The sequence below is a fragment of the Xiphophorus maculatus genome, chromosome 20, assembly GCF_002775205.1.
Source record: "Xiphophorus maculatus strain JP 163 A chromosome 20, X_maculatus-5.0-male, whole genome shotgun sequence".
In the NCBI taxonomy this organism is placed as follows: domain Eukaryota; kingdom Metazoa; phylum Chordata; class Actinopteri; order Cyprinodontiformes; family Poeciliidae; genus Xiphophorus; species Xiphophorus maculatus.
The window spans coordinates 17,066,375-17,085,009 of record NC_036462.1 but is presented as its reverse complement, the minus strand read 5'-3'; the positions used below and the strand labels follow the sequence as shown (position 1 = coordinate 17,085,009).

At 36.6% G+C, this 18,635-nt stretch overlaps 1 protein-coding gene across 9 annotated transcripts in view; it reads left to right on the top strand.

The window, feature by feature from the left end:
- The window catches only part of cadps (calcium dependent secretion activator), a 112,027-nt gene that overhangs the window by 90,338 nt on the left and 3,054 nt on the right, over positions 1 to 18,635 (top strand). For all 9 annotated transcript variants that reach the window (XM_023325066.1, XM_023325068.1, XM_023325065.1 and 6 more), the window contains 9 exons: positions 2,554 to 2,710; positions 2,806 to 2,947; positions 3,620 to 3,781; positions 6,079 to 6,234; positions 7,129 to 7,276; positions 7,384 to 7,458; positions 7,560 to 7,643; positions 8,687 to 8,719; positions 8,861 to 8,968. In XM_023325066.1, the coding sequence (XP_023180834.1) occupies positions 2,554 to 2,710; positions 2,806 to 2,947; positions 3,620 to 3,781; positions 6,079 to 6,234; positions 7,129 to 7,276; positions 7,384 to 7,458; positions 7,560 to 7,643; positions 8,687 to 8,719; positions 8,861 to 8,968 (1,065 nt within the window). The remainder of the gene's footprint in view (positions 1 to 2,553; positions 2,711 to 2,805; positions 2,948 to 3,619; positions 3,782 to 6,078; positions 6,235 to 7,128; positions 7,277 to 7,383; positions 7,459 to 7,559; positions 7,644 to 8,686; positions 8,720 to 8,860; positions 8,969 to 18,635) is intronic.

Sequence of the window (18,635 nt, the reverse complement as noted above, 5' to 3'; positions counted from 1 at the left end):
TCTGAATCTCAAAGACTTTACTTAACTAATTGGAAAAGCCATTCTTCAAGTGGAGACATGCTGTGGGCTGCAGTCTTAGGTGTGCCTATATATAAAGATGTGCATGAGTCACATTCACATCTAGTGGGTTGTGAGATTGTTGCTGATGTGAATGGTGGACCTCCTCATTTTTTTAGCTTCAGAGAAAAGCATGCAGAGAGATCCACGTTTGCATGAGATAAGCACTTTTGCCTTTGATACATAGAAGCCTGAAGATAAGATACATACAGTCCTTTGCACAGGTAGTCATACCTGTTGAACATTGTGACATTTTGTCACATTAAAACCACAAACTTCAACTTATTTTACTGTCACTCTGTGACAGATCCAGAAAAAGTTGGACATGACTGTGAAGTGGAGGGGAAAAGATACATGGTTCTCTAATGTTTTTACTATTAATCTGAAAGGGCATCCATTTGTATTCAGTGCCATTTTACTATGATACAACTCAAAAAAATCCAGAGTAACAAATTGTACTCAGACGTTACCTCAATACTCAATACTTACTCGATTCAATTGTCAGCGATAAACTTGTGTACACCAGGATTAGATTATAAAACAGCATCCCAAGCTTTTAACACTGTTTATGGCACTTCTGCTAACCTATCAAGCCATGGTCATCTGCATATGCTTACAGGCTGGGCAAGAGTAGCATGAATCAGAAAGCAGGCAAGAGTGGTAACTCTGGTGAAACTAAAAACAGCTGTTAATGTGCAATATTCTATCAAATCAGTCAAATTAATTTGTATAGCACTTAAGCAACAAAGCAGTTGAAAGTGCTTTATATTATAAACACTCCAAAATACAAAGTCATAAAAACAACACAAGGTTGTGTTCTTGCTTGAGGTTGCAGAATAACATGCAACCTCCAGCTGTTTACAAATCTTATTTTGATTAAGTGGCAAGACAAAAGTCACTCTTGACAGAAATACAAAATTTGTATGAGGTCCTCATACAAATTTTGCTTCAAGCTAAGTGTTACAATGCCCCAGATAAAGTCCAGACCTAACTCCAGGTAAAGAATATGTTGCAAGGCTTGAAAAATAGCTCTTTGTTGATCTGCCCGAGATTGAGTTATTTTGTGAAGGAGAATGAGGGGAAATGTCAAACTGTCAAGACCCTAAAAGACTTACAGGCTCTACCCAAACCTCTTCATAGCTTTATATAAAGCAAATGTTACACAACATGTGTCTTTCCTTCCACTAATCAGGTTTGTACTACTTTGTGAATGGCAATTTTGAAAAATCTTGATAAGTGTGAGGTTATATTATGACTAAATGTGTTCAAGTGGTGTTTATACTTTTGCAAAGCACTGTTCATGCAACACAACTTTGCAAATCTGTCAAGTATTTTTGCATCAATAAATTCCTACCAGTTATGTTGGAATTACTCATGCAATATGCAATGACAAGCGTTCTCAATATACCACACATAAACCAACAGATTGAATGAGGGTTTAATAAGCAAGGTTTTCATGCAGTAAGATGTAAAATAAATTACACCAACCTAGCTGCATACTGTTATTAGCGCCTTTTAAGACTTAAAACACTGAGAACAGCTGGCTAAGACTAGCATGGCATGAAACCACTTATTTTAAAAGATTGCTTTTCTTTAGAAGTACACATTGTTTGTTGTATTTAACTTTATATTGTTAGCCATTTAGTTAGTGATAGTATTTTAGTCAATACTTGCAATACCTGCTGGTAACCTTGCGTATAAAGCGTAAACTACTTTTGGCTAATATGTTTCCAGTTGCTTATTTGCTAAAACCAGAACATTGGCATAAGTGAAAATAAGACTTGACAATGTTTACTGTTGATAGACACACAGCTATGTAAGGGTCTTTGCTAATATTGAGATAAAAGCTGTGTTTTTTTCTATGTTCAATTAAGTACAAAAATAGGTATCCACACATTCCCAAATTTGCTTGAAAGCCTCAAACCAATGCATTTTGGGTCTACTTCAGAAATAAAAAACATTGGTGCTGGTCAGTGCGCACCAAGTGGCACCTTTAAATTTTAAAGATTTGCATTGTATTTAACACATTGTTTAAGTATTTTTGAGAGAACAAGTGGACACTTTATTTAAGAATTGGCTTCTAATATTAATTTTAATAGTAAAGTTATTTCCCATTTAGTTAAAAATATTTCTCTAACTTTTACTAGATGACTAAACAGAAACATGATTTAAAGGGCTTCCAGATTTCCAGATTTAAGCTTAACAAAAGTTCAATAAAAACTGGAGAAGTTAGCTGAGCTGACAGTGAACAACCATGTTATGCTGAGCAAACCAGCTGCTGGATTTAGTTTCATATTTGAAGAAGAGAGGTGAAAGAAGTGTCAGGTCTAAGCAAGGAAGCTCAATGAAATCCCAGTGATGTCAAGTTTAATCAGAGAATACACATATACTTTAACACACCTCTGGCGTTTTCACTTGAGAACCTTTGTTCCTCCTCCTGTAGCTCGTTCAGAGGCTGTATTCACCATGTTTTTCATCCTTCTGCTGTGTCTCTAGGCATTTGCATGGTGGACAGACCTTATGGTGGAGCACGCTGAAAACTTCCTGGCCCTCTATGGCATCGACATGGATGCTGCCCTGGAGATCCAGTCACCTGAGAGCTGGGACAGCTTTCCTCTTTTCCAACTCCTCAATGATTTCCTACGGACAGACTGTGAGCTCCAGCCTTTGCGCATTTATCTTTAGACACTTTTATCTGAATTTAAGGTCCTAATACTCTTATGTTGCATCTTATTTCCCCCGTCTTAGATTATCTGTGCAATGGAAAGTTCCACAAACACCTCCAGGATCTGTATGCTCCTCTGGTGGTTAGATATGTGGATCTGATGGAGTCCTCCATCGCACAGTCTATCCATAAGGGCTTTGAGAGGGAGTCCTGGGAGCCTGTTAAGTAAGGAGCCTGTGTCTTTATTGCAAGGCTGTAGGATGCTTGCACATGCAACGCTTTTATATTCAGACAACAGAATGACCGTGTGGAGGCTGAAAAATCTCAAAGAGCAGCTATAATGTTCGCTCTGACTTCCTTTAGGTTCACTGTTAAAAAATGAGCCAAGAGTGGGCTGAAAAACCTATTTTTTTTCTTTGAAAGAAATAGGTTATTTATTTCTGGAAGTAGTTCTTGATTAATGCATGTGCCATTAGTCTTTTTTTTTCAAGCACATTGGGATCAGAACAACATGTAATATTTCTGTTTTGTCTGTAAACTAATCTTCATAATATGTGCTTTTTCGGTCTGTTTTGTTTCTGTTATAATTTATTTGCCATGGCTTAAACATGTTAAATGTTGCATTTTATCGCTTTACGCCAAATATTATTAAATAAGATATTTTTACTTTTCCTTTCTTTTTCTTACTTTTACTACATCACATGTTTGTGTCCAGCTCTCTTGACTCATGGGTATTTCCGTATATTGTCTCTTTGATATTAGTTTATGCGTTCTACTTTCTTCCTTCTCCTATTTTCAGATTTTACTTTTATGATGAGTGTTACATGGCTTTTTAAAGCTCTCACACCACTGTTATGGATTCTTTTTTTTGTTTCTTTTTGTCTGTCTTTTCTGCAGGAGTTTAACAAGTAATCTGCCCAATGTGAATCTACCAAATGTGAACCTCCAAATTCCCAAAGTACCAAATCTGCCAGTGCCAGTAGCAGGACTATCAGTTAACCTTCCACAAATGCCTAGCTTTTCAACCCCGTCATGGATGGCTGCTATATATGACTCTGAGTGTGTATTCAACTAGTTCACTCTAGATTTGTAGAGCAAGCAGAGAGCGACTTGGTATGAAGATGACTTTTTTTTTCTCTCGATTTCAATATGCATCAAATTCACAAAATGAAAAATTAAACCTGTTTTCCTTGATGTCAGTTCTTTTCGATAAAGTTCATGTTCATGCCAAGGTACCTCTGAGTTAGAGTAGATGGGAATCTTCTTCCTGAAATGAGAGGCTGCAAGGCTCTCATTTGTCTCAACATGCATGCTGCTGAGCTGAGGTGTGGAGATAAAGACGAAAACAAAAAGAAACATGTAGATGTGCAGCACTGTCCACAATTACCACACTTGGTTTCGATTAATTAGGCCTTAAAAGAAATTGATCTTTTATTGCAGTTGCATATGCTGAATCTGAGCTCATTTACTTAGTGGGGGCAAAGTATTTCTTTATGAGTTGCATTTTTTTTACATTAAGTGATATATACCATAGTTATTGATAATGACACTGCACAACTATTTTGTGCCAAAAAGAAGGTGCTTACTCTTCACCTATAATATTTTATGAAGCTGGAGAATGCAGAAGGATATTTGACCATTCCTCAATAGATGAAAAGATTCCCTCTCATAGTGTCTTCACTCAGCTCATTCCAAAAAAATTTTGTTTGCAGAGATTTAAAAAAAATATGAGGATATGTTTGTAGAGATATAAAAAGTGATTTTTTTTTTATCTGGTGAAAATATTCTGTGTTTATTTGCACATGTGTTATGGATAATTATCCTGTTGAAAACCCCAGGGATGAGTCATTTTCAGTACTCTGGCAGAGAAAACAATATTTAAATTGCTTTCCAGCATCCCTTATTTTCCACTGTTTGTTGCCAGAAAGCTCAAACTCACCTAATGTAAGCACATACCTCACCTGTAAATCTAGCATAAAATTTACATTTTTAAGTTTGTGGTGAAAGAATAAAAACTCATTTTTTCCTTCCTGACAGTTTACTGCCATCAAGCCAGACTTCTGATTTTTTGTGTTTGTTTTACCTTTCTAATAATTCTCTTTGCGTGGTGGACAGTTAAACTCAGTATTGTGACAAGATGAACAGTTGGGATTGTTTGTTATTTTTGTAAGTATTTTTCAAATATCTATTTTGTTAAGCAAAACAAAATAACTGTTTCTTTGTGGGGGAATTTTTAGCCCGCTGAGTAAATAGACCCAAATCAAAGGTTGGACTTTTCTACATTTATCAGCTGCAACAAAAGATTATTTTTTAAGGTTATGTTTCTTTATAGATCTTTAGTAATGTGTCTATATGTGGAGGATGCTGTAAATTCAGGATTTACAATGAGTGCAGAAACAAAGATACCAAAGACAATAAGTCTAAATCTCCACTCTACAAATAACATTTCTCCTCTAAAATGACATCCACAGACATTCCCCCTCAGGACTGCTACAACATGGCTCATGGGCTGCTATGTAAAAATTAAACAGGTGCACAATTTATACAACTAAAATGTGTATTTAATTAAAAAAAAGTACTATCCACTGCAGCCAGTTAAGACAGGTTGTAGCATAAACAGGGGCACATCTGGGATGCAGAGGAGCATAACAGCAATGCTCAGCAACATGGCCATAGGTCCATCTCTGACCTTTACCATCTGCTAGTGGTCTGATTGGGATGAAGTGACCTAGCCATCGATTGGAGATGATATAGCAGAGAGGCTCTGAGCCGAGAGTTCAAACCTCTCCATTTTATCACATCTCCCTCTCGCCTCAAAACGTTTCCTGATTCCCAATCAGTTCTGCTCCAGAACAGAAAGGTCTGCATGGTTTGTTTCAGGGGCATCAATAGTCCAGGGTAATGGATGTTGAGAGAGGGCCTCTGATAAGTACAACTTCTTTTTTTTTCCCTGAACATTTTCTTACCCTCTCTCACATCTACATTTCCCTTCCTCTATGTCTTACAGTGTTAACAGCGGCTGTATCTGCAGTGATTTTACCTGCATGTTACCTCTTCATATATCAATCAATAATCATGCTCTACAGTGTGGTTATTGATTTGTTGCCGTAAACCCTACCCACACCTTTTCACCCATACACTGACTGTCCAAACACATCTGAGCCAGCAGAAGGTGACGTAGACATCTGGATGGAGCAGTCGGTGTATGGTGAGAGTAAAATCTTTGGATGTACAGGAACAGCATCCTCCTCTGCACCTGCCACAACAAATCCCCTTCCGCTTGTCAGTTTTAGAGCCGCTTGCTGCAGCAGCGCGTCCTTTACCTTCTGACTGATGTGTGTTTGGCTTGATGGCAGTAACGGCTCCGGGACATCAGAGGATCTCTTCTGGAAGCTCGACGCCCTTCAGACTTTCATCAGAGACTTGCACTGGCCGGAGGAGGAGTTTGCCAAACACCTCGAGAACCGCATCAGGCTCATGTCGAGCAACATGATAGAGAACTGCGTCAAGAGGTAAGAAGACTTGCAATGCTTTATAAATACTGTATGTGCTTTTTCATTTAACAGCAAAAGTGTGAATTTTATTGGGATTTAATGGGATGGGACAACAAAAAAGTTCACAACTATGAAGTGAAACCAAAAGTTATGCATAATTTCTGGAAATATTTTGGCATTTCTATTTGATCTCTCTTTGCAAAGATTGTGTAAAATCAACTTTTGCTGTAGGTCTGATACTAGCTTAGCACTTTCTTTGCAAATTAGCTCTAATGATGATTTTCCCTCATCTTAGATAATCCCATGAGACACCTTGCTTTGATTGAGGAACAGTTTACCGTAATTGAGCTGTGGTGAAAAAAACAGCCAAAGTCAAACAAGTTGACACTGACTGCTGAAATGTGCCGAGAGCTAAAGCCACAGGAGTTCTCTAAGGGTAGTATTACTTCCTATGTTTGTTCAGCCATGTCTGAAGTTATAATCTGACACAGACAAAAAAGTCAAATGGCACCAAAAAAAGAAAAAAACACACAAATATGAAGGATGATGATACAAAAGCATAGAAAATGAAGAAATACAGAAAATACCACAGTAAGAATCACTAAAGTTCAGGCAGATTGGTTGGAGAGCACCTGTGAATAGCAGTTCCCTAGTCTTGCCATAGATTCTTGTTCACAATGAGGTCTGGACTTTGACTGGGCCATTCTAACACATTAATATGCTTTGCTCTAAGCAATTCAGTTGTAACTCTTATTGTATATTTGTGGTCACATAAAATCTATATAAAATACTTGAAATAGAAGTTTGTGGTTTTAATGTGACAGAATGGAAAAGTGCTAAAGGGATTTAAACATGTTTGCAAGGCACTGAGTTATACACATCAGCATATTAATCAAGTACATTGCATTTCAGGACCAGGATGGCATTTGAGTCCAAGCTGACAAAGAGTAGTAAGTCCACAGACTTCCGTATTTCTCCATCTTTATGCACCATGTTCAATGTGATGGTGGACGCTAAGGACCAATCAGCCAAACTATGTGCCATGGAAATGGGTCAAGAGGTAAAACCTCCCACTGATATATTCATGAGATGTTGAAGAGTCATGTTCTGTGTTCTGAGTCCACTTTAATTATTATTTTTTTATTATTTGTGTTTTATTTTTTGTAGAAACAATTACACTCCCAGATAGATGAATTGATTGAGGAGAGTGTGAAGGACATGATCCAACTTCTGGTTGCAAAGGTACAGAATTCATTTATTATTTTGTAAACAATGTGGACATAAAGAAAAACTAAGAAAGTTGGAAAAAAAATGTTTGTAAATCTTCTCTTTTTGTTTGTCAGTTTGTTGCTATTCTAGAGGGAGTGTTGGCCAAAATTTCCAGATATGATGAAGGAACCCTTTTTTCTTCTTTCCTCTCTTTCACGGTGAGATGAGGCTCTATCTCCAACACTTCAAACTGTTTTACTCCTCACAAAGAATAACATTGAAAACATAAACGCCTGATTTTATTTTGCAAGATAAAAACACCACATATTACATGCAAGAAGTTATGTCCAACATGTAGTCAATAAACTATTTCCTACTCTGAAGTGTAAAGCACAACAAAAATTATTAGGTTTTTTTTAAGTGTTGTTGTTGTTTTTAAGCTGGATACATCAAACATAATGTGGAAAATCAAGTAGCGAACCAAGTCAGAAAATTATTTCACAAGTAATGAAGCCACCATACAAGTAAATTAAAAGCTGTTCAGTGTTCAGTTGAATTTAGATGGGGTTATTTGGACCCCACAAGCTTTTAAGAGTTTTTTTTTCTGTTGTTTTGGGAACTGACGGTCTGACGGCAAGAGAGAAAGCAGAGAAACCGTAACACAAAGCCAAGAAAAACTAAAAGTCTAGGAAAGACTGTTTAGCAAAACTACTTGGGAAGTATTTGTTTGGGAAAATGCACAAAGTGATGGACTCTATGTTGGAAAGAGACATATCTAAACAGAAACAGTGTCTAATGTATTTTTGATTGAGTAAAAAATGTTTACAAACAAATTATCCACAAACCTAATTTTAGCAGTAGACCTGGCAGGAATTTCAATCAAGAATAAAGACAAACACTGCACCAGCAGTAATTTCTTCAGGAAAGATAAAAAAAAAGCACACAATTCTTCCTTCTAGTTTTGTCAATTGAAGAAACTGACTCTGTCCTCAATTGCTAACTTCTGGAAAAATCCAACAGGTGTTTTTATTTGTGTAAATGAGACCAAGTGCAAATTTTCTGCAAATTATCCAACACTTAAAATAAGATTTGTTGCCTTTTGCACCTTTGGACGTGTAAGATATTTGTAGGATCTCTGGTATTTGTTGTTAGAAAACGGAGGGTTTGTTAAAACTATGTTCATAGTTCTCAAACTAGTGCAACACAAACGATAATGCCAACATTCTCAAGTAGTGTCTGACCCATTTTGTTCTTATTTCAGGTGAAAGCTGCCTCAAAATATGTGGATGTACCTGTAAGTTCAGCAGCATCACCGTTTTATGTTTATAAGTTTATGCTGTTGCTGCCTCTCTGAAAACCGTCCAGTGGCACCCGTTGTGTTCCAGTGTGGAGTCGTCTGCTGAGTCATGACAGTGTTGTGCCTCTGTTTTCACAGAAACCTGGGATGGACGTGGCAGATGGCTACGTGACCTTTATGCGCCACTCTCAGGACATGCTCCGTGAAAAGGTCAATGAGGAGGTGTATATAGAAAGGTTATTTGATGTAAGTAAGATGCCGTCTCCTCCTCTCAGTAAAGGGAGGGACCTACCAAAATGTGGCAAAACAACAGGGCAGAGAGGGATAAGTCCCATTTTGAGACCAGGAAGTGTGCTTCAGCCTGGTGGAAGAGGCTTTTTCTGATCCTCTCTACCTCTCTTCTCTACTTCTCTCTCTTTTTCTGTCTCTTTTCTCTGTAAATCACAGCTGCCCTCTGCATTCTGATGTGCATTGCCACAGTGCTTTTGGGCCTTTGTGTATTTTTAAAAAAAAAAACTTTACTTACAAAGAGTCCATAAAAGCATCATCTAAAAAAGGATTATCTGAAGCAGTGCTCTCTGTGGGAAAAAAAACACAGAACTCTCTTTAGTGCTCTAATGCCAGAACACCAACTAATAGATAAGATTTTCTTTCACTCCAACACTCCCAGGTTTCAAACATTATGGCACGAATTATATTAGGTGACACTGCAGGGTGTCTCACATAATGGTGGCCTATTCAGAGGCTAACATATCTGGCAGCCTTTATCTGTCAGAGCAATGGTTCCCAACCCGAGGCTCCAAATATATTATATAAATAGTCATTAAAGCAGGAAATACAGGAGAAAGGAATGCAGGGTACTAGTGAGTCCCAGTCTGATGCTTTATAGAAATCAGTGCCATGTATAATAAATGTCTAAAGATTCAGTAGCTTTAAAGTGCAGTAAAATCTCTACATTTTGTGAATTTTATATTTATTATATTTATGCTATAATTCTACAGCACCTAGATTACTCTACCATAACATTTCTAATCCTGTCATCTCTGGACAGCACATTTTAATCTTTTGCTGTCCAGACAATGCACCACTTAAATCAATAGTTTACAGCTTCTTGATTTGTTTCCAAACATAAAAATGTTTTTTACCATTAACAAGGATCAGTTCTAAATTCATTTCACTCGGGTTGAAATAAAAAAAAAATTTACTTGGTCTTTGCCAGCTTTTTCATATCAGTTTAATTGGTTTATGTTTTCTTAGTTTACATAAGTTCTTGTAATTCCAGAAGTTGCTCTTACTATTTTAATGTTCTTGTCATTAAAAAACAAAATAAACGTAAGGAATTCATAGCATAAGGTCATTCATTAAGACTACATTTGTAGTTATTATCAAACTTAAAGAGTTTGATAAAATCTTGTCTTTTAAAAACACATTTGACAAACAAAATTGCCATCAATTAAAGACAACATATGTGGTGTTATACTGATGTGCTTGGTCCATTTTTTAAGACAACTCATTAATAATTTGGCTTGAAACATATTTCAGTGCAGTTCTTGTTAATAGTTTGTGAAAAAACATGAGGAAAATGTTGTTCTACTTGATGAATTTAGCATTTTTCTCTGAACGATGTGCGATGAAACATTGGTAGCAATCTCATGACCCTAGGAGGCGAGGAGATACATCAATTTACACAGTCTCTATTTCACTCTAAATATAGGAACACTAGTTGTTTTTTTATTTTTAAGGAATACACAGATTGATTAAAATGTATATCTTCTACAGCACAGGTATGTAAACAGTATACACAAAAATAGGGGTTTTAAAATGTTAGCTGCACAAAATGTAGCTGTTAGTTTTGGGCATAATAACACTGTGTGTGTTGCTGACATAAAATCAAAGACTATACACCAACATCAGGTTTTGAGGTTAATCCAGGGGGCAACATAGATAGATTTAAAAATGGCTTTATTGGCATCCTGATCCAATTTATTATGTGGACAGAGTGAAATATTAAATACCCTTCATGCTTACTCCAACTGTAACTGCAAAAACATCAATGAAGACAATGAACTAATGAATAAAAGCATCTTATGCAACACAGAAAGTAAGATACACACTCTTGATGAACTCCTGTTCGTCTCAAAATATTTGATTTGATATTTGATACAGCCTTCCCCTGAATAAACACGATTTAAAGTTCAACAAAATAGTTTCCAGAGTTCTCTGTTTTACATTTGTCAGCTCACTCTGAGCTGAAAACCCTCCTCTATGTTTTAGCAGCTGGCCTCTCACCTATTCACTGCCTGCAGGTTCCAAATGAATAAATTATGTGTACGCAGAAACACACTTGTTGCTCCAAAGAGAAAATATTTCTATATGGAAGACAATATAGCATGCTTATGTACTGTAAATGTTTATTTAAGAACCAGTTGAACCTGATCTGCTGAAAGAATGTTCCAGATTTTAAATTCTGCAATATATGCCCATCCATGCACATAGACATGTTTATTAATAGGTACAATTAAGTTTCTGAAACTGTGCTTTAAATATTTAAGTGTGTAGTTAATTCAGTCCGCTCTCTAGGAGCTGCAGTCTTGTGTTTTGCCCATTCATCAGGATGCCTGGTGCAGTAAGGAGATGTCAGTCGGTTCTACATTTTTACTCTTTTTCTCTAAAACTAACTATGGAAATATTGTTTAGCATTTCCAGTTAATTGTGAATTTTATTGTTACATTATTTGGTATTTTTTATATTTTATAGTGCAGAATATCAAAAGAATTGTTTTTTTTAGCTGAGTACAGGTAGATGCAGTTTTCGCAAACATTTTAGACCACTATTTATTTATGTTTGTTTTTCAAAAACTTCTTGCTATGATTCCTTTAAAGTTTTTTGTGGTAGCTCTTACCCTGATTTACAGTCCAAGCACCTGAATGTGGCAGCATGTCATGCTTAAAAGAATAAGACAATCTGACAAATGGAGAACAAAAAGAAAATATGTCAGGCATAAATGCTAAAGCAGAAGAAAAGTATCTGAAGGGCATGTCTTTAAAAAAATATATAAGATAAAAAATATCCAGCAAAGATATTCTTCATTCCACAGTCATTTGTCAAGATTTCTTCCAATGTGGCATTTAAGAATGACCTTGTTGGTGTTAAAATACTCCATTATGTCTGTCAGACTTGTTTACTTCATATATTCAACTAAAGAAATAGGAATAAAGAGTACCTTTGTGACAGGCTGCTGCTAACTAAAAGTCTAAAGATCCAATTTAAACTTGACTCTTTGTGAGGTTGTCTGTGGACAAAATGTTGGCTCTTCTTTTAATGCCTGAATGATTCATAGGTCAGAGTTAAGTGCCTTAATAAATAAAAGGGTCAGGTGCTGAACTAAACACGAAAAAACGGAGAGCTGTTCAAGACAAACAGAAAGATTTTCAGAAAGCCAGAAGAAATATCGATCCTAAACACTTTATAAGATTACATGAAAGTCTGACTCCCTGGGAAAATATAAAGAGATTACTTTTTTCTGTTGTTTTGAACAAATTGCCCCACTGGCCCCCAGCTGTGCTTTAAAATTAAACTAAGGCCATTTGAAATGGAACCTACACTCAGATTAAAGATTATAAAACAGAACAGACTTGTACTGTTCTGTTTTACAAGGCATAAAAACTTGTAAAAGTTTTTATGCCTTAAATTATTTCACAATTTGTCACAATATGGTCTCAAAGCTTAATGTTTTTCTAATGATGATTTATTGTTTTGGACCAACGTAAAGCTGTACGTAGCTGGGAGAATCTGTTGGCAGGCCAACAGTGCACTCCACAACTTTGGCCTTCATGGAAAAGCAGCAAGAAGAACGACAAAGAAAGGGACAAGAGCTTTCTTCTGCATAGCAGCCAAAAAGTTATGTTTTACTTTCACCTAACTAGAGCATTCAATCTGTCTCAGCTGAAAAAAACATCCCCAGAGCATGATAATGTCACTGCCATGCAATACATTGTGATGGTACGTCACATTAAAACCTAATAAAATAAATCAAACTTTGCTGTTATTATGTAACAAAATGTGGAGAAGGTTCAATGGAAACTCGCCACAAGCCGAAAGAGTTGGGAACCAGTGTCTAGCAGAGAGAGCACTGTCTTAACAAACATAATCCTGACGGGATACATTGGCAGAAATGTGTCCTCCATGTGTGATTTTGGTTGACACATACTGCTGTGACGTGTGTGCTTCATGTCATTCAGTGACTGTTTGTACAGAGCGGCGTCTGCTCAGGTGTGTGACAGCTCTGTGGGTAGACACTTTTCTCTGTGAGGCAGTGGCGTGGACGTTTAATGTCTGACAGACGCTCAGAAGGCCCCCTTTGGTTTTCTATTTCTGTGTTGGCTGTAGAAGAAGGAGTCCTGTGCCACACAAACTTGATAGTTTTTTTGTTTTTGTTTTGTTTTTTAGTTTTGTTTTGTTTTTTGTCCTGGCACAAGGCATAAAGCTGTTGTGAAGTGGGTCTGCTTTTCGTCTTTGAGGTCCCCACGGGGTTACCATGTCTCTCTGTGTTTCATCACTGTTTTCTTTAAATGTGGCGTTTTACCCTTTGTGTCCTCTGTGTGGCCCCAGAGTGCTCTGAAGTCCCACCGAGCACTGTCATGTTGAGTCAAAAGATTTCTCTAAGCTGTGAACATGTCAGTTATGGCAAATTTAAACTGCATGTTAACTAAGCTTTTCTGTTTTTTTTTGCTCCTCTTTTGAATTAGATGCATGCCTCTCGATTCATCTGCATGCACAGAAAAGTCATTCCTTGTTGCTGCAAAGGCTCTACTTTATCTGTCTTTCTTTCACTAATTTATTTCAATCCTTTTTAATCTCCTCTTTTCTGATTAACACCATTCCTGCTGCCTCCTTCTGTAAAGGAAAAAAAAGTGGCACTTATCTCTAGTGTTGCGTTGCGTTGTTTTATCACATTATGTTGGTTGGCATGATTTTTAGAGTCAAATAATCTTCCTGTGTACATCTTCTAGCATGACCCTCCTCCTCAGAGCTCTGCCTCATTTGCACATAGAGCAGCCTTCCTTAGCACGTATTCTGCGAGGTCTGCATGCACTGCACGCTCAACTCGACTGTGAAGTGGACAGGCATCTGCACCTGATCTAAACAAAACCTTCAGCTAAACAAAAACATGCTACCTGACAACCTGCTAACTCCACACACTTCTAATTTGGGCCTTTCCGCTCCTGCATTCCTGCCTACTCACAGGTTTAAAGTTGATTTTTCTTAAAGGTATGATTTACTGTTTCTATCAGAGATGTGTGCTGTTCTCTGGGAAGCAATGAGCCGAAACAAACCGCAGAAAAATAGCTCCAAGAAAACAGCACCCTGCTCCCCTCTGCCTGCTAACCATTTACTCACTCTCATCCTATTTTCTTTCGCTAATGAACTCCTATCACGAGTATAATTTCATTTTCCCCCGCAGTTGTTTCGTATCTGCTGTGTCGGGCGTTTCCACTTGAATAAATTATAAATAAAGGCTAAGTAATTGCCTTCAGTAATAGATGGGCCATGCAGATTTTTTTTTTTTTTTTACTAAATATTGATTTCAACATTTTCTAGGAGTTCAAAAGGTAATTGCAGTTTAAAACACATAATTCTTTTAGCACTTTATGACTTGCTTTTGTTTTACTAGCTCCCTCCAGCAGGTGCGGAATCAGTGAGCACCTTTAAGAAGCTCTTTCTGAGTCATCTGTGAGGGTTTCTTTGGGAAATAATAACTAGAACAACCCGTTTTATTTGCAGTAGCAGCTGATAGACAGTCGAGTTTTTTTGTAAGTTGTCTGCTGTCGGCGTAGAACATTCTTTACAGTTGTTGACAACCCTGGAAAAGATGTGAAGATCAGCTTTTAAATAAATATGGTTTTTATTGCAGTATTTTAATGTTCTTTTACTCTACATGAGTAATCTTATATTAAGAAACATAATTATTTTAAAATATCAGATTATGTATACACTATGAATATGTTTCACTGATGTTTATTTTTTTTCATCAGTAACATTTCACAAGGTGGGACCATAAAGGAGAAATTTATTTTTTGCAAATTGACTAGAATGACCATCAGCCTGCACCTGCTGTTAAGCTTGTGTCTCACTGTTTTTCTACAAGATTGAAGAAAAATAAAGGTTAAGGAAGAAGGTTGATTTTATGTCTGGTGAAGCATTTTCATCATGATTTGGATCACTGCAATGTAAATTACCCAATAATTACCTGCTTTCAGTTTTTCTGTTAGAGTCCACCAGAACTGTATTTAAATTCTCCTGGCATTTCAAAGAGCTCATGATGCCATGGACTCTAGAGACTTTGGAAGGTAAACAGGCCCTCAGCATCACAGATCCTCATCCATGCTTAACAAAGGGAACTGGATTCGCTTACACATTTTCATCTTTTGGATTAAACCTGATCTACCAGGACTAATTGTCCTGGTGAGCTAAGTAGCTTTTAGCTAACTCCAAATGGTTTTGTTTGTAATGATCAGACAAAGAGAGTTGTTTCTTGGCATGCTTACCAATCCAATAGTTAGTATGGAAATAGTGTTTGGATACTTGGATAGTATATGGAGGCTGTGTAAATTCAAGATGCCACTCTTTGCTGCGGTTTCAACATACCAGAACACAAACTGGTACTGGTTTGGTGGTTGTCTGTTCCACTTGAAAATAAGTTTTTTATTTATTTATTTATTTTATTTTTATTTTTTGAAAACCTTAAAGTATCCGTAATACAAACGAAGGGACTCCACTGACAGAAAGCAGAAAGGCTTATTATGGAGGTGTCCTCTAAAAGTCTAAACTAACTTTCTGCTTTTCCATGCAAGAGATTTTAGTGTTCCTATAATGAGATTTGAAGATTTCTTTTCCTCCTTTACATTGCTGCTTATTGTGTGCTGTGGAAAGATACATTTGGGTTTTTGTCCAGCCTTGTTTGCCACATTTCCAGTTTATAGATGTTTTAATTATTGGTCTAACTGTAGGAAAGGGCACATTTGGACGAGTGTCTTATTTCTTGTCATTATTTCCTGACCCACAGTGAGCAACACACACCTGTCTTACTTAAATAGAATGTTCTCTGGTCTTTCCCATTTTGAAACTTTGCTAGGTTGCATAATATTCTGCAATATGTCAGTGTAATTGAATAGTATGATAAAAATTATTAATGAACCATTTCAAACTCTTTTAAACCTAAATAAAGTGAAGACCAAATTACTGACAATTCAGTTGCATTTACTAGATAGGAATTATTAGGGAGGCTAATAAGTGTGCTACCAGTTTTTTTAAAATTACAGTGGATTTTCTAAGTGAATTACCGTACTCAAATTAAATGTTTAAAGTGTTTTCATTGTAAAATCATCATACTGCAATTAAAGATGAATTCATTTTAAGGTTCGCTATTCATATCCTTACCAGAGGTGTCAATAAGTGTAGTGACTGTATCATTTTCCAATGTTTTAGTTTTGTAAATTTCATTGGTATTCGCTAAAATCTTCAGTTAAATCATTTTCAGTAGCTGCTCAATCAGACTTAAGATTCCATGAAAGAATCACTTTGACATTTTAAAATGCACATACTGTATTTCTGAGCCGGATTATATATACTCTCCTCAACTTCTGTCTGTCTTATATCCGAGGCTGGATCCAGGACACGCTGGCTTAGTTTAGCATACATACATAAACAAGAAAATGGCCAATCTGTCTCCACCCAGCAGTAACCAAATCCTCCAACTGGGCCGTAAGCTCTTATTGTGTAATCACTGCTGCGCTGAACTATTTCTGAGTAACAATCTGGAGCTTCTTCCTTGGAGACTGTATGGAATGGATCAAAGGAACTGCAAGCTTCTGGAAGGATTTTGTTACTTTTTGGGCAGAGCTGGGCTCAAACTAAGCCACCTAAAAGCACCAGGGATCAGAGCTTCAGCATCTTCTAATTTATCAAAATGAACCAAACATGCTGTTTCTTGAAATACAGCTAATCCTGTGCTTCAAGTTTACAACAAAGATGGAGTAGGTTCAGCAGTTTCCTTGAGAAATTTCTGTCTTGTTGGTACAAAGTGAGCAGTTTCTGCACCCAGTACTCAATGTGCAGATGCACTGAATTTTTACCCTGTCCATCTAATAATAATTTCTTTACTCAACCATTGCAGCAGTGATAGTAAATAAGTACAAGTCATACATATAAACAGATTTCAGGAATTGTCCATGTTGAAAGCAAATGGAGACAGACATTGATCTGAGACTTAGAATCAGCAGGCAACATCTTACCTGCAGTATACTTTGGCTCTATGCCTGAAAATGATGTTAGCAGTTAGTTAAATTTGATTATCCACAGAAATGGCTGATCTTCTGTAGGAGATTAACACTTACACTACAAAGTTGGTTCAACATATCTCTCAATTTTTTATAGAGATATGACAAAACCAACAAATACATGTGCAGAAGATTTTGGCAACTCAAAAACAACTCAAATTATAATTCTCTATCACTGCTTTACCAGGCATTTGTCACCACAGAAGCTGAGCTGCAACAGATATTTGGGGATATTTTGAAAAGATTCTGTCACATAAACATTGCAGCTCTGACATGTCATTTGCATCGCACATGTCGGACCTTTGCCACAGCATTTACACGGCCCCTCCTGAATAAGAACAAGACAAAAGAAATGCACAGTCTGTGCTGATGAATATTAATTTACCTCATCATGCTGGATGCTTGAAAGTGGATTTAAAACTGATAACTTTATTCACCTTTTGATCAATTTGGTTAAGAATTTTCTGACCAGTTGCAGATATTTATTCTAGGACAGAAAGTTAATCTTTAAATAAAAAAAGAAAATAATGGCTCAGTGATGTCACAGCAAAAGTAGCATTTTGACAGAGGAATATTATGAATGATGCTTACCCATATGCACCATTCATAACGGGAACACATGAAGAGTGATTCTCGTACTAATTCCGGCTGCTTTAAATCTTCTTTGCACAGGGACAACAGATGAAAAATGACCTGTTGGGTAATTATGGCCTATTTAGAAAAAATGTTAATTAATATGCATAGTCTCTACCAAATAAATTAACTTAAATTATCAACAAAGGTAAAACCAAAGCAGTCCAAAAAGCAAATGCATTGTCATTTAGTTATTTTTATTGCCACCCAGACTTATATTACATTTAAATTGCCCTGATCCAGAGTAGTTTAGTTACCATAGTAACAAAGCCAGCTAAGAGGTGAACCAGTGGTGTTGTAATACTGAAAATCCTGACATTATCTGGATAAACCACTAATTCTGCTTTGAAGCCCAGCTCCCTGATATCATCTGAGAACAAAGTAACAGATTATGAAAAAAAAATTCCTTAACCTACTGAAGATGACAACAATGAAACACAGCAGCTAACTTGAACTTCTTGAGTTTCTTTACACTTTTTCCAAGATGCCATTTGTCCCGAATTTTTGTAATTTACTTTAGTTTTGGCATGTGTTGTTTTTTAGTTTTCTGTGGTTTCTTCTTGTAATGACGATGTTGCATCTAATTGTGGCTAATTTCTAATCAGTTTCCTTCATTCACATAGCACCTATTCACAACAATTTGTTTTCTAAAGTTGGGCTGCAGGACATTAGAAATCTTGCAATGGAGATAATATTAGTAAATTCACCAATGTCAATATCAGGTGTGGAAATAAGCCTATTTTCTTCTTTCCTCTCTTTCTAATCTGTGCTTCCATCACTCTTCAGCATTTTATTCAATGTCCATGTGTCCAGTGTGAGCAATATGCTCCCATGAGACTGAGTTTAGTTGGCTAAGTTTCACATTAATATGTAATATAAAATTATATAACAGTTAAATGTACAGAAAGTTGAACAATCCTAGGTAAGCCTGGTTACAGTCG